This window comes from Grampus griseus (genome assembly GCF_964374135.1).
Source record: "Grampus griseus genome assembly, chromosome: 10".
In the NCBI taxonomy this organism is placed as follows: Eukaryota; Metazoa; Chordata; class Mammalia; order Artiodactyla; family Delphinidae; genus Grampus; species Grampus griseus.
In genome coordinates this window covers 72,870,846-72,886,784 of record NC_139004.1, presented here as the reverse complement: position 1 = coordinate 72,886,784, position 15,939 = coordinate 72,870,846, and the positions used below count along the sequence as shown (strand labels likewise).

The 15,939-nt window shown below is 41.8% G+C and overlaps 1 protein-coding gene and 1 long non-coding RNA gene across 30 annotated transcripts in view; both read right to left on the bottom strand.

Annotated features, from left to right (window-relative positions):
- The window catches only part of SLMAP (sarcolemma associated protein), a gene marked incomplete at its 5' end in the record, with an annotated part of 147,717 nt that extends 144,762 nt beyond the window's left edge, over positions 1-2,955 (bottom strand). For all 29 annotated transcript variants that reach the window (XM_082663931.1, XM_082663909.1, XM_082663916.1 and 26 more), the window contains one exon: positions 2,758-2,955. In XM_082663931.1, the coding sequence (XP_082520057.1) occupies positions 2,758-2,955 (198 nt within the window). The remainder of the gene's footprint in view (positions 1-2,757) is intronic.
- A 3,213-nt stretch (positions 2,956-6,168) lies between these two features.
- The window catches only part of LOC309828342, a 38,704-nt gene continuing 28,933 nt past the window's right edge, over positions 6,169-15,939 (bottom strand). The window contains exons 2-3 of the long non-coding RNA XR_014297305.1: positions 8,145-8,189; positions 6,169-6,533 (exon numbers count right to left, since the gene is read on the bottom strand). This is a non-coding gene — a long non-coding RNA (uncharacterized lncRNA). The remainder of the gene's footprint in view (positions 6,534-8,144; positions 8,190-15,939) is intronic.

Below are 15,939 nucleotides of genomic sequence, written 5' to 3'. Positions count from 1 at the left end.
AGCCCTTATTAAGGGCCAGGAACAGGGTGCTAAGTGATTTACATGATTATCTCAATGCTGGAAACAACAGTAGGTACTATTATTATCCCCAGAAGAGAAAACTGAAGTTTAAAGATGTTTGAGGAAACAAACAAACAAACAAAAAGAACTTGCATGAGGCAATGCTTAAAGAAGGAGGGGATTCTAGTGTTGTAGGAAGAAATTTGCTGGGAAAATATATTAGGCCCTAGGGACTTCTGTTACGATAAAATTGTAACAAATCCTCATACTGGAAATTTATTACAGAGAAAACAATAAATGATATTTGGTCTAATTGTGGGTTTTCTTTGTAACTGTGTACCTCACGCTATCTGGCACATAACAGATGCTCAATCAAAACCTACTGTCTGGGGCTTCCCTGGTGGCACAGTGGTTAGGAATCCGCCTGCCAATGCAGGGGACAAGGGTTCAAGCCCTGGTCGGGGAAGATCCCACATGCCCGGAGCCACTAGGCCCGAGTGCCACAACTACTAAGCCTGCGCTCTAGAGCCCATGAGTCACAACTACTGAGCCCTCGTGCCACAACTACTGAAGCCTGCGCGCCTGGAGCCCGCATTCCCTAACAGGAGAAGCCACCACAATGAGAAGCCTGCACGCTGCAACGAAAAGTAGCCCCCGCTCACCGCAACTAGAGAAATCCAACGTGCAGCAAGGAAGACCCAACGCAGCCAAAAATAATAGATAGAAAAATTTTTTTAAAAAATAATAGAAGAGGGACTTATGCTTCAGGAAAAGCTGCGTAGGTGTACTTTTCCTTATTTCTCCTGCTGAGAACAAATTAAAAGATTAAAAAAAAAACAACAACCTACTGTCTGTTCAAACCTAAACTTTAAATAGTTAATTCTTAAAACAATTTGATCACATGGCAATATCTGACAGGTTGTTTTAAACAGACTAAGTGGTAGGTGGTAAAATAATCAATAGCTATATCTACCCCTAAAGTAAAGGCCTCACATCCTGAGTATGTTTTGGAAAGAAAAAAAAGTTCAAATGGTAGAAATAAGCTGCATATCCTTTAAAGATAAGGTTTTCTAATAACAAATTTCATTCAAAATTTCAACATATTTCAATTTATACAATAAACACTCACCATTGATCTATCCTTAGTCATCTCAAAATAAATCAAAGAAGGTACATTTGCAATGTACTTTAAGAAACGTATTACCTGATTAAGTTTCACCTTAACTGTTGCCCAGGGACATAAAAGGACAAAAATGTAAAAGCTGATTAAGGCAACTATCTATGTTTGAATTTGACTGCCGGAAAGATGAGTTCTTTAAATTACTATAGGTAACCTATGAGGTCTTTCAGGCACCCAAACTTTACTTTCCAGGGAGAAAAAAGGATCTGTTCCACAGGTAAATAAATGAGCATCTGGTGTTATACAGAAAAATTAACATACTTTTTAGTTTTTATCCTACATACAGAGTAGGATATAGATATTACACAAGCACACAGCACTTGGGCAATCTTTTCCTCCTTTCTTTGAAAAATGATTTATATAATAATTCCTTAATTCAGAAGTAACGCTTTCTCTCTTCCTTTTGAGGCTCAGGTTTCTTTCATTTCAAAACAGTACTTTTCTAAAAGACTTAAATTCTTCTTTTAAAAAAGACTTAATCATTTAACTCAGAAAGAGGGACCAAAAAGTCAGGAGGTGAAACCGGAGATATTCTTATTAGTCTTACATAACTTACTCTAAGTTGGAACTAATTCAGTAGCTTAACTAAAACTTGAGGTTTAAGCACAAACATGAGCTCTTTAGTATATTCTCCTCACACAGAGATAGTTTTAAAAATTGAAAGGGTCTTACTCAATTTTTTTCTTGTATTCTTAAAATATAAGCAACCACATGTATAGTTAATTAGGATGCCAACATAAAAATGCTAAAATAGTCAGTCACTTATAATGAAGAGCGCTAAATTCAAGCTATCACATCCAGGTAATGCAATAACTGATAGAGCTGGATATAATTTCAGAAAATAAATTAATTTTTAACACTGATTTTTAAATATCACCTCTGTAAGTATGCATTGTTTTTATTAAGTGCTGAAGGGAACATCAAAAAGTCATTTTCAAAAGCAATTGGTATACGTTCACCCAACCTGCAAACAAAACTCTGAAATCGTCAAGTTAGTTGTTCATGCTTAATTAAATTGGCTTTGATAACTGCAAATTATCCCTTCCTAGGTAAATATGTATCAAATCTTCCAAAATAAATTTACACAAACACTGTCCTTGCTAGAAAAGCCCTGATCTGAACTCAACTAAAAGCTACTGTGTTAACTATATCTCACCACTGAGTCATTTGAGCCCCAGAGTAATACCGGCCGCAGATTCCCTGCATTGCTTTGGGAACTGCTGCTTGCTTCATCAAGCACTGAACTGCAAATTCACCTTTCTAAAAAGACTGAAAGCAAGAAGCCAAGTTTCGCTATCTAGTTTTCTAAAATGAATTAGGGTTTGGGATTTCACTGGGAATGACCACGTTATCAAGATGCCATCGCCCTCTCGAGGCATTTAATTAACAATACCTTCTCTGTTTTCCATTCAACCACCTCAATCAAATTTCCACTAGAACCAGACACACAAAAAGTTGGTTTCATGGCCTTGCTGAAAGTCTCCTCTGGGTGCAAGCCCTGGGATCCCACATTCATTATGCAGAAGGGGCAAAGGGAAACGAAAAGCAACAATTGTTAGACAACGTAGTGACATTACCTTGCCCGTCTTGTGATCAAACCAGACGAGAGCATGGTTCCTTGACAGCACTTTGCAATCAAAGGTAGCATTATTCTGTGCTGGTCGACAGCGGGCCACCGAGCGGCCGATTTTAATAGGCTCGTCCAGGTAGACATGACGCTCCTGAAACGGGTGTGAGTTCGGGCGACAAGTGAAGATGGCCAAGGCTGACGGCATCGAGGACAGACTTGGGGTGTCTCTCCTACCAGGGACAAAGAGGAGTTCCACCGGATCCGGACTGCCCTTCACAAGCCTATACCCCTATCCCCCCCCAAATTTTAAATTAAAGCAAACTGCACATTGTCTAAGCATAACCAGTGAACATCAAAAACTCTTCACTGGGGTGGGAAGACAAGCCAGCGCAAGCCCCATCATCTCCTTTAAAACCCAGCAGGGCCCTGATCACAAAAAGTCCCCAACCGGCAGCTTTCAGTCCATCTTCTTCCCTGGGAAGAAAAGGCTCAAACATTGGACAGCTTCGGCCAAGAAAACTCCTGGAAGACAGTTTGAGGACTGGAGGTATACAACCAGATGAGTCACACACCAATTCTTGTATTTTGTTTGGGATCGCGGCCGCTTTCCCCCCTCGGTGGCGGAAATGTTGCAGCACTGCAGCATGAAGAAAGGGTCGGTGCGGCCAGAAAGGTCCTTTCGGGCGGAAGAAAGGTGGTGTAGCTGAGCACCTCTGGGCAGCCACCGCCCGTCCTCGAGGGCCTCGGGAGTGGAGGGACGAGAGGCGATGGGGGCGGCTAAGGGGTCTAGACGGCCAGCGGGACAGTCTGCATTGCCCCTGCTGCGCGGAGGCCGGCCAGGAGGTGGCACGGGGTCCCCGGACCGCCGTGGGCCGAGGCGGCGGTGGCTGAGGTCCTTGGCACGAGGAACGGGGACCGGCGGGGGCGCGGGCAGCGGCCGAGGCGGGACTCCGGGGCACCTGGCGGGCGTCCCCGCGACCAGGGCGGGGATCCGGCTCCGCAGGAGGGTGCGGACCGAGCGAGGCGCGACCCGGGGGAGGCTCCGGGGTCTCGACCCGCAGGAAGTTGGTCCCTGAACACCTGGGCTCCTGGCTGCTGCTCAGCACACCGGCCGCCTCCTTTTAGGGTCGCCCCCGCGAGGGTCGCATCTCAGGGGAGGCAGCCGAAGCTCCGGGCTGACGAGGAGGTGGGGGAGGGAGGCCGGCCCGGAGGTTGGGGGAGAGGCCTGGAGGCCCCGGGCTGGGTCCGCCGCAGCCTCCACCACTCGCGGCCGGTGGGACACCCTCAGGCTGTGCCCGACGAGGCAGAAAACTTTCCGATCTGGTGGGGCAAACATGAAAACAAACGGCCGTCAGCCGCCGGTGCCCGCCCGCCTCAGCCTTCGCCCCTCTCAACCCACCCGAGCCAGCCCCCGCGACTGGCCACGACCTCGGCCGACCTCTCTGCGGACGGGCTGCGGGGATTGGGCGCCCGGACGCCACGACGGGTCCAGCTTCCCTTGCCGCCGCCGCCTCAGCTTACCTTGCCAGCGCCAGCCGCCATAGTGACTCTGACTGAAACCTACCCGGTGCACCGCCACGGGAACGCGCACCCTTCAAGGGCCCTCCTACCCTCTCTCCCGCGCCGTAGTCCGGAAGTCACGTGATCGATGCCTCGGAAGCCATGATGGACAAGGGCAGAAAAAGAGGGCAAGCTAATTTTTAACAAGCCTCCGAACGCCATCTTAGTTAAGGGTTAGACGCTTCAGCACCGTGGGACAACCTGTACCATTTTGGTTAAGGGCAGGAAAAAAATTTGACCTGTTGAAGGTTTTCTAAACATAACTTGCCAAATTCCTACTTTAGCGTCTTGGTAGAAGGCGCCTACTTTTACTAAATTTTATTCACTATAGTCGTCGTTGAAAATACCACTGAGCAAGGCGAACAACCCCATCCAAAGGAGAGGTTATTAGCATCCATCTTAGCTGTGGGCAGCACAGTCCCCCACGGCCGCCTTAGGTGTGAGCAACTAAATTCCCACAAGCCTTGGGATTTGTGCATCTAAAACAAGGTCTATCCTCCCCTTGCTGAAGTCTTCACTGTGTTATCCTGCCCGGAGGAACACTCTTTCTTAGTCCCTGTATTCCATTTCAAACAACCTTTCTTCTCACTGGGCCTGTCTTGTACCCCAGGGCTCCTAACTCAGATTAAACCCCAGAATGAATGTGCCTTCATAAAGTTTAACATCACGTTGCTTCCAGAGAGTGGTCGAACAATTTCTAATATGAAGAAAGGGGGACTGCTTCCACTCAAAACTTTAAGGTAGATGAGGAGTCATTAGTCCGAAGAAGGAAAGATTTTGCAAAATCTAAACGAAAATTTCAAGAAAAGACAGTGGGAGTGAGTCTTACTCATTTAGAATCAGTGGTGGCTTCATTCTTCAGTTTCCTTTGACAACAGGCTCCACCACTTTGTGACCTTGCGCACGTTTCTAAACCTCTCCAAGCCTCGTTTTGTCATCTATTACATGGAGATAATACTTAACTCACTTCTTGTGAGAATTCAAGGTAGTAAATCCATTTGCTCCTAAAAGAGTAACTACTTTGCATTTCAATTCTTATATACAGGGTTTGGACCCTATCCTAAGCTCTGTGCTGGGCCCTGGGGACACATAGGTGAACAAAACCTCAATCCGTGCCCTCTGAGAGTACACCTGAGTATTGTGAGATAGGGATGGGGAGACGAAGGTGACAAACAGAAATAACTTCACTTTGATGTAATTAAGGCTAAGATGGAAACAAGCACTGGGTGCTAAAGGGGTCAGAGACGGCCTTCTACAGGAGGTAACTGAACTGAAACAAGGCTGGTAGAAAAACGGCAATGAATATGGTATTTGATGAATGGCTTCAGAAGTTTCCAGGAAGAAGGTTTAGCAAGAAAAAGAAATAAGGCTATTTGAAATGGTGGACCAATGTGTCTGGCACATAACAGTAACTCAATAAATATTTGATACGTGATTGAAAATTACATACTGTTACTCATTACAGGATAAAGTAGGAGTGGCACAAAGTGAGTCTGGAGAGAATATGTGTTAGATTATAAGGACCTTGTATACTTTTCTAACACTCTTCACTATTTCAGCGGATATGTATTGAATTATTACCATGTTCCAGGTACTTTTTTTTTTCTTTCTTTCCAGGTACTTGATTCTGGAGAAAAATAAGGATATGTTGAAAAGTTTTAATATAAGAGGATGAAAATTTTTCACTTGTGGTAACTTTTAGGCTTCTGTGGAGTAAAGTAATATAGAACCCGCCACATCCCCTAATGAGTTCTGTGCATGAACTTATAAGTCACTTATGCATTCTTGTCATTCATTCACTCTATAAATATTTAATTTGAATGTGGGAAACAGCTACTGCGACAGGCTCTGGAAATACAACAATTAAAAAAGAAAGACTCCCTTGAGTTACTTACAATTTAGTTGATGACACAATAAGATTCTTGCTGTAATGAGTTTATCAAGAGGAATGGGAGCATGGCGGAATAGTTTAAACTGAGATGAAAAATGAGTAGGAGTAGGCCAGCTAGTCTGATAGTAATGGGATAATGAAATTTTAGGCCAAGGAAACATTACAAACACCCAGAGACTCGGGAGAAAAGGACTTTAAGGGAATTACAAGTAGGTCTGTATTACTGGAGCATAAGGAGAGGTGGTCAAGAAAGAAGGGCACAGAAAAGTGGTTTCAGTTGTTGAAGGACTTGCAGGCAATGCAGTGGTCTTCGGAGTATTTCCATCTTTCTCCTAGAAGATCAAAGTAGAATAACGAAAATCAAGGTTTCAGAATCACACATTACATCACCATTTAAAAGCACTGTAAATTATAAACTATTAAGCTTCTCTAAGTTTCAATTTCCTCATTTGAAGAAAAGTAGATAGTACCCCCACGGAGTCTTGTTAGGATTAAATAAAATGATGTTAGGATTAAATACAATAATGATGCCTAGAAAATAATAGATGCTCAGAGAATGTTAGTTTCTACTATTATTACTAATATTAAGAATTCTTCCAGGGCTTCCCTGGTGGTGCAGTTGTTAAGAATCCACCTGCCAATGCAGGGGACATGGGTTTGAGCCCTGGTCCAGGAGGATCCCACATGCTGCGGAGCAACTAATCCCATGTGCCACAACTACTGAGCCTGTGAACCACAACTGCTGAGCCTGTGTGCCACAACTACTGAAGCCCACGTGCCTAGAGCCCGTGCTCTGCAACAAGAGGAGCCCCCACTCGCTGCAACTAGAGAAAGCCTGTGTGCAGCAATAAAGACCCAACACAGCCAAAAATAAATAAATTTAAAAAAAAAAAGAATTCTTCCAGCCTTCCACATACAGTAAGGAGCAAGTTGTAATGTCTCTAATTTGTATATGGAGAAGCTTGTTCATAAATGTGGAAACAAAAAAATGTCTCTTTATGTTGAGTTCTACTACAATCTCTTAAAATTAACGTTAAATAGAATATGCTTTTTCACACTTTTTTCAAAGAAAAGCTAGGACTGCTATAACCTGGAAGGGTAAAGAATCTCACCAAGCTACACAGGGTGCTGGAAATGCTAAAATGGCAATGAAGGCGTTCCTCACCCACTGGTATTTGGTAGGCACAGAAAAGGCTTAAATTAGACATCTCATACATGAGATATTTTGAATTCTAAGCCATGTGGGTGTTCCTCTCTACGATTCTGTATCCATACAATATTTTAATTAAATAAAAAGCATGTTATGTTTTGAGAAATTTGGAACGATAGTATTTCCCAATGTGGTAGCTTTCTCTTCCTTTATTGTTTTTACTTTTTTAATAAACTGATCATTATTACCACTGCTATGATCCATGCTACTTTTCAATCTAAGAAAAACAAAGAACGAATTGTAAAATTATTACCCTGGTATCGTGAAAGATAGGCAATCATTAGCATTTGAGATGTGTAAGAGACAGCTCAACTTACAGAGTTTACTCTGTAAACTCATTCAGTATGCAACCCTCCCTAAGTGATACTCATCTAATTGGATTTTAACCAATGACATATGATATCATGAATTATGGAACACTTGCATAATTGCTTAAGTAGAGTATCTGGTTTGCAAATACGTATAAGTAAACTAACTAAAGAGGAGACCTGGAGTAGTCAAAGATTAAAATTGAGAGGATATAATATTTTTAATGGCACACACTAGCTTCTTGAAACTGAAGTTTAATCTTCTTCACAATAAGGAAAGCTCTCCTCATCAGGGAGAGTCTAATGAGTGGAAATACTCTGTCATTTCCCAGGTGCCCAGGGTGGAGTTGCCCAGACATTCCAGAGGTACTGCTCATTGGTTTTTGGCTTCCTGGTTCTTCAGGAAATAAAAGAAGAACAATTACCTGAAGACAAGTAAAGACATTTATTTTTCATTCAGCAGTCTTTTTCTGTGAAAATAAAAAGAGGGAATCAGAAGATTAACTCTCAAAAGGATCATGGACAACTAATCCAGCTCCCTCATTTTGCAGGCAAGGAATCTGAGGCTCAGAGAAGGTACATTTATTGAAAGTGTATTTTTTTTAACATCTTTATTGGAGTATAATTGCTTTACAATGGTGTGTTAGTTTCTGCTTTATAACAAAGTGAATCAGCTATACATATACACACATCCCCATATCTCTTCCCTCTTGCTGTCTCCCTCCCTCCCACCCTCCCTATCCCACCCCTCTAGGTGGTCACAAATCACCGAGCTGATCACCCTGTGCTATGAAGCTGCTTCCCACTAGCTATCAGTTTTACATTTGGTAGTGTGTATATGTACATGCCACTCTCTCACTTTGTCCCAGCTTACCCTTCCCCCTCCCCATGTCCTCAAGTCCATTCTCTAGCAGGTCTGCGTCTTTATTCCCGTCCTGCCCCTAGGTTCTTCATGACCTTTTTTTTTTTTTTTTTCAGATTCCATATATATATGTTAGCATATAGTATTTGCTTTTCGATTTCTGACTTACTTCACTCTGTATGACAGACTCTAGGTCCATCCACCTCACTACAAATAACTCAATTTCCTTTCTTAAAAGTATAGAACACTTCACGAATTTGCATGTCATCCTTGCGCAGCGGCCATGCTAATCTTCTCTATCGTTCCAATTTTAGTATATGTGCTGCCGAAGCGAGCACTTGAGGGTGTATTTACCACACGTTTTCCTCATGACATCTCTGTGTGGTATTAACCCCATTTTATAGGTAAGGAAACTAAGGCTTAAAGAGATTGAGTGACTGATCCTAAATCACCATGCTAGATCTAAAGTACGTGCTGGGTTGTTTGGGTTTTTTTCTTTTTAAAAATTTTCTTTAGTGTTTTGTTTTGTTTTGTTTTGTTTTTTGATTGATAAAGCTAATACATATTCATTGCATATATTCATATAAGCAACAGTAAGGAAAGTAAAAATCCTCTCTATCCTCATCACAAATCCTCAGCCTAGGGCTAGCTACTATTAACAGTTTATTAGCTATATTCTTCCAGATGTTTTTCTAAGCCATATGAGGCATGCCCTTTAAAAAAATACCATATCATTTATCAGAAATGGGAAAATCAACACTAGGAGTCTTATTCCTAAAAGTGATAAATACTTTATATCAATAGCAAAAAGCCTGGACAAGGGGAGAAAGAAGAGGAAGAGAAGAAATTCTATTTATTTTTGTCACTCTTGTGTAAGTCCATTTTTGATTACTGGAAGCGTTCTCTTGCTTTTTATAATCAATTTAAGAATGTTAGCTGGAATGCAGCAAATGCTTAAGAATAAAAGGGATGGGTCAGAAAGCCACATGAGGCATTTTCTTTCTGAATTTTTATTGGTACATTTGGGTTTGTTTTTAAATAACTTAGTTATCAATTAAAATATCAGAGACTTTCTATGTGGTGGTTTTGTTCATCTAGTGAGTTTTTTAAAAAATATTTTAAGTATATTCTTTATTCTAGGAAGACTATAACATTTTATTTTATTTTATTTATTTTTGGCCGTGCTAGGTCTTCGTTGCTGTGCGCGGGCTTTCTCTAGTTGCGGCGAGCGGGGGCTACTCTTCATTGCGGTGCGCGGGCTTCTCATTGCGGTGGCTTCTCTTGTTGCGGAGCACGGGCTCTAGGTGTGCGGGCTTCAGTAGCTGTGGCACGTGGGCTCAGTAGTTGTGGCTTACGGGCTTCATTGCTCCGTGGCATGTGGGATCTTCCCAGACCAGGGCTCGAACCCATGTCCCCTGCATTGGCAGGCAGATTCTTAACCACTGCGCCACCAGCGAAGTCCCAAGACTATAACATTTTAAATCATCGGGGTTTTTTTTTGTTTTTTGTCTTTTTTTTCAGTACGCGGGGCTCTCACTGTTGTGGCCTCTCCCATTGCGGAGCACAGGCTCCGGACGCGCAAGCTCAGCAGCCATGGCTCACGGGCCCAGCTGCTCCGCGGTATGTGGGATCTTTCTGGACCTGGGCACAAACCCGTGTCCCCTGCATCGGCAGGCGGACTCCCAACCACTGCGCCACCAGCGAAGCCCAAAATCATCGTTTTTTAATGTAATTATTTGTATTTCCTTTTGATAAGCTCCGTTAGAGCTTTTCTTTCACATAAATGCATTGTTCCTACAACTGTACAACACGGTCATAGATAATGGTCAAAAGCATTTCACTGAACGGTTATAATTTGGAGAATTCATAGATTTCTTAGGAATCTTTGATCTTAAGCATCCCTAAGACGACTGGTTGAAATGGAGTGAACAGACTGTGCAGTAAAATGAGTCTACAGTGCCTGCTCTTCCTCCACCCCCATTCCCACCGAGCATGCTCAGCATATGAGGCTTGGTGGGAGAAGACTGTTGCTGGAATCTGCTGGGCTTTCTGTAGGGCTGATTTCATGAATGTGTGACCTTACATGGGGCTTGAGGACTCTGCTGTCTTGAAATTCTTAATACTTTTTAAACGAAAGGTCCCTCAGTTTTACTTTGTACTGGGCTTGTCAAATTATAGAGCTGGTCCCACCTTGGGCATACTGCTTTGAGAACCCAGGCTCCTCTGTACAAGTCCAGCATGTTAACAAGCACAACACATGAAATGCTAGGAGAAATTAGTGGGCTACTGACAGCGAACAAGCATCCCTATAGAAATGAGACCTTTTCAAGTGAAACCAGTCAGGTCCATCTCTCTAGCTCTTGGAATCTAATTATATAATTTGGTATCAGTGGCAAAGATGGTTGCCGAAGAAAACGTGCCTTGATTTTGTGACTTATCTTCTTACTCTTAGACTCTGAAGTTATTCTTGAAAATGATAATTAGAATAATATGAAATAAACACAGAATCTCTGTCCATTAAAGTTTTGCTTTTTATTATAAAACATTTCAAATGTACAGGAAAACTACAATTGCAATGAACACACATATATACTCCTCTTTGAGTAAAAGTTGTTACCATTTCGCCATATTTGCCATATCTATCTATGTATCTGTGTGTTTTCTGAACTTTGCCGCTCTGCAGCATGTGGGATCTTCCCGGGCCAGGGCACAAACCCGTGTCCCCTGCATCAGCAGGCGGATTCTCAACTGCTGCGCCACCAGGGAAGCCCCATGTTTTCTGAACTTTTGACAGTGAGTTGCAGACATCATGACACTACTCTGAAATAGTTCAACATGCCCTTCCTAACAATTCAGACATTCTCCTAAATAATGAAAATATAATGCTTTTTTTTTTAAAAAAGTATTTTATTTGTAATGTAGAAAACTTGGAAAACAGAGATGTATAAAGAAAAATTACCCATAATTCCACTGCCCAGAGATAACCACCATAAGTAGAAAAATGGCATCACGTTGTATCTATTTGTCCACACAGAATGAAGCATCTCTACTTATTTTCACCTTTACCAACATTTTCCATGCCTTCTGTAGTAGGCAGAATAATGGCCCCTCAAAGATGTCCATATTCTAATCTGCAGAACCTATGAGTATGTTATGTTACAAGGCACAGGAGACTTTGCAGGTACAATTAAGGGTACAGAATTTGAGCTGGGGATCTTATCTTGGATTATCTGGGTGGATCTGTTTTTAATCACATGAGTTCTTAAAAGTGGAAGAGGGAGGCAGCGAGTAAATCAGAGAAATGTGACATGAAGACTCAACCTGTTGCTGACTTCGAAGATAGAGGAAGCCTCCAAGAAATGAAGGGAGCCTTTAGACGATGGAAAAAGGCAAAGAAACTGATACTTTCCTAGAAACTTCAGAAAGGCCAGTGCCTTGATTTTAGCCTAGTGAGACCCAGTTGGACTTCTGACCTATAGAATTTTAAGGTAATAGATTTGCGTTGTCACTACATGTGTGGTAATTTATTATAGCAGCAATAGAAAATGAATATATCTCCCCATTTGTATTTGCCTTTGAAATAGAAGTCTTTTATTCTTTAGGACATTTTTTTAAAATTTATTTTTGGCTGCATTGGGTCTTCATTGTTGCACGCAGGCTTTCTCTAGTTGTGGCGAGCAAGGGCTACTCTTCGTTGCGGTGTGCAGGCTTCTCATTGCAGTGGCTTCTCTTGTTGTAGAGCATGGGCTCTAGGTGCGTGAGCTTCAGTAGTTGCAGCACACGGGCTTCAGTAGTTGTGGCTCATGGGCTTCAGTAGTTGTGGCTCACAGGCTCTAGAGCGCAGGCTCAGTAGTTGTGGCGCACGGGCTTAGTTGCTCCATGGCATGTGGGATCTTCCTGGACCAGGGATCGAACCCGTGTCCCCTGCATTGGCAGGCGGACTCGTAACCACTGCACCACGAGGGAAGCCCTCTTTAGGACATTGTGACTGAATTATTTTCTTATTTTCTTCTTCTGTTTGGCTTTGAAAACAATAATGACTAACACAATGAGAAAATAAAGGCAGTACCCCTAGGTTTTGCTCTGAAAGGGGGACTAGATCTTCTATGGTTCTTTTGACCAGGGCTGGGCTGATACATTCACAGACCATTTACAGACTCATAGGGCAGGGGGAGGGATTGCTCTCTAGTCTTTTTAAGAAATTCACTTGGAATGATGGAAACTGTTTTGAGGAAAACCATTTATTCTCAATCTCTCACAGATCTTTGTACTTGTCTTTCATAGCACTTATAACACATTGTAATGGGGTACAAGTATAACATCATGATTAATGTCTGTTGTCCCTCTGGACTCTAAGCACTGTAAGGGTAAGGACCCTGTTGGTTTGTTTTTGCTATGTGCCTAGCACATAGTTGACCCCAAAATATTTGTTAAATGATTGAATGTTTGGCAATGCAAAAATCTGGTTCTTGAGTGGCTAATGAGAAGCTAAACTGCTGTGTGTAATTATATTAACAATTATAATACTAAACTATATATAAGATTAATTATATGTAATTATATATATTATTTTAAAGAATATTAAAACAATAAAATTTTAAAGGAAGAAAAAGCTGTTTTCAACAAGTGCTTGGGAATCTCTTTGAAGATAATTTTGTTTTCTTGGAGACTTTTTTTTCCTGGATGCAAATTCAGACTACACTGTCTGAATGTCATTCTGGAGATACCAATATGTTCCTGCATATGTGTAAGTTCCTTCCAAACATCCTCACAGGAGGTCAGGAACACATTGTCAGGAAAGACAATGAGTAGTGTCTTCACTTCCTACTGGCGGCAAGCCCTAGAATCAATCGACCAGGGAGCCCACTCTGGGCTATTGTGCTCAAGTCAGATTGCATTTCACCACTCTAACCACCCAGATGGACAGTTTGGGGGCAATGGGGTTAAAATCACCACTGACTAAGCGATGTCCCCTTGCTGGAGACATTTCTAAGAGCTACGAACTAACAGAAAGGTTGCTCTGTGAAGGAACAGTCACTTCAGGGAACGTGAAAGTGGAATGTCATCAGTTAGACTGAACAGCATAGCGATAAGCCTGAAAAGCACTTTCACACTAAGCTTTGAGGGAGGGTGTACCCAGGGCCAACTATTTCCTACGGAACCTACGTTGCAGTTCTGTTTCGGCAAGTGTTACTGAAAGCAAAATTTTTTTCAAGTCAGCTGTTATTGGTTAGAGTCCTGTGCTTGCAAACAACAGAAACTACCCCTGGCCAACCTAAGCCTACGGAAAGTATTGGAAAGACATGAGGTAGCTCAGGGAATGGAAATAAACACTGAAGAAGCAAGTCTCAGGCAGGATGGGAAGCACAGCTGATGAGCAACAAAAGCCAATAAGCAGCCTCCTTATCAGCTTGACCTTTTTCAATCCTTGAGTCTCTCTCCTCAAGATTCAAATGCCCCAGAGAAGGTGATTGACCTAGGCTGGGTTACATGCCCATTTCATGGCCAGAAGGGTGCAGAACTTTGAAGGACAGTCCCACTAACTCTATATCTAATGGAAGAAGGATGGTTTCCCAAAGCTGTTGCCAGGAGAAGGGGGAAGGATTGCTGGGCAGGCAAAAGCATTAGATGTCCATTCATCAGCTTATTCACTGAGTGCACATTCAGGAAAATTAGTCTTCTCCTTGAGCCCCATAGCAAAGAACTATAGCTACCTATGGAATCCAGGCAAGTAACTTCCTGTGTGACCTTAGACAAATCATAAACCCTCTCTGGGCCATAGTTTCCTCATTTATAAAATCTATTGAATGGTTTGGACCAGATGATCCCAAGTGGCTTGTAGAGAGAAAAGAGCCAGAAGAGAGGATCTCCTCCCAGATATTGGCAATATGACCTTGGCTGACTCATTTGCCAATTCTGGGTTTCCCTGTGTGTAAAGGGGGTGAACTAGACACCTTCAGGTTACTTCTAGCTGTAAAAGTCCATGATTCTAAAAAAGAACAGATGGAAGCAGCCAGGTCAGTCTTTCCTCTCAGAATCAATGAAATATCCCTGTTTTTAGGAAATATACACTGAAGTATTAAGGAGTAAAAGGGCCTTATGTATACAACCTCCTCCCAAATGATCCAGAAAAAAAAACTCATGTATATATATATATACATACGTGTATGTGTCTCTGTGTAAAGAAAGGTTCTACAAATGTTAAAAAGTGTCCAAATGTTAAAAAGTAGTGAATTTGAATAAAAAGTATGTGGGAGTTCTTTGAGCTATTCTTTTTTTGTTTTGTTTTCTTTTGTTTTTGTCTTTGAGCTATTCTTGAAACTGTTCTCTAAGTGTAATTATTTCAAAATGAACTCCAAAAAAAAAAGTCAATGGGAAGGGCAAAAGGAAATCTGTTCCTCTGCCTGCTTGTCCAAAGGCTTTTTGATGAATTATTTGTGTGACAAGTGAGTATTTGTATGTCTGTACTGCTAGATCCTAACTCTCTAGGGGAAGTTTTTAGTGCCAAAGCATGGACTCTACAATGCGTTCTCACTACTAGTGTGACAAAGCTCCACTGTGAACCTGGAAGATACTGGATAAGGCCTGTCTATTTACTGCTCCTGAGGAGTCTGACTAAGTGGGTGGAGATTTCCTGTTGGCTCTTATGCTTTTCTTTTGTTTTAACAGTGGTTTAGGGGAACATACTTCAGACACAGCATATATATTTAATGCTTTGTACTTTTAAATATTCATCTATAACCCAACAAATGTCTCTACCAACTACTTACTAACTTGATTTGAAGCCAAACATTACTACCTTCACACAATCACTTCTTACTGAAAATTGATTTCAGTATCTAGAAGGGTATTCATTGCAGGATCATATTAGCAAAATATTGGGACCAACCTAGGGGTCCAACAATAGTGTACCGGTTAAATAAATACATTCATGCAATGGAATATTGCGTAGATGGTAAAAAAGAATGAAGAAGCTCCCTAAGAGTGGCTGTGTAATGATCTCTAAGTTAAAAATAAATGAAGCACCCACATATGAGTAAATATGGAACAATCTCCAAGGTATACTTTTAGAGCAATGTGCACAATTATGTGTAGGTATCATACAATTGTATTTTAAAATTGCTTGAAGGAGTAAGCAATGAGTGGACAATTAATGTTTTTGCCTGCTCAGCATATGCCTGTATATATATATATATATATATATATATATATATATATATATATATATGTATATGCAGAACATTTTCTGGGAAGAGATACAGGAAATCAGTAACAGTGGAAAACTCTGGAGAGGGGAACAATGGGTGGGGGTAAGAATCTGGGGAAGAAGGACAGGAGGGATACTTGATTTTCACTTA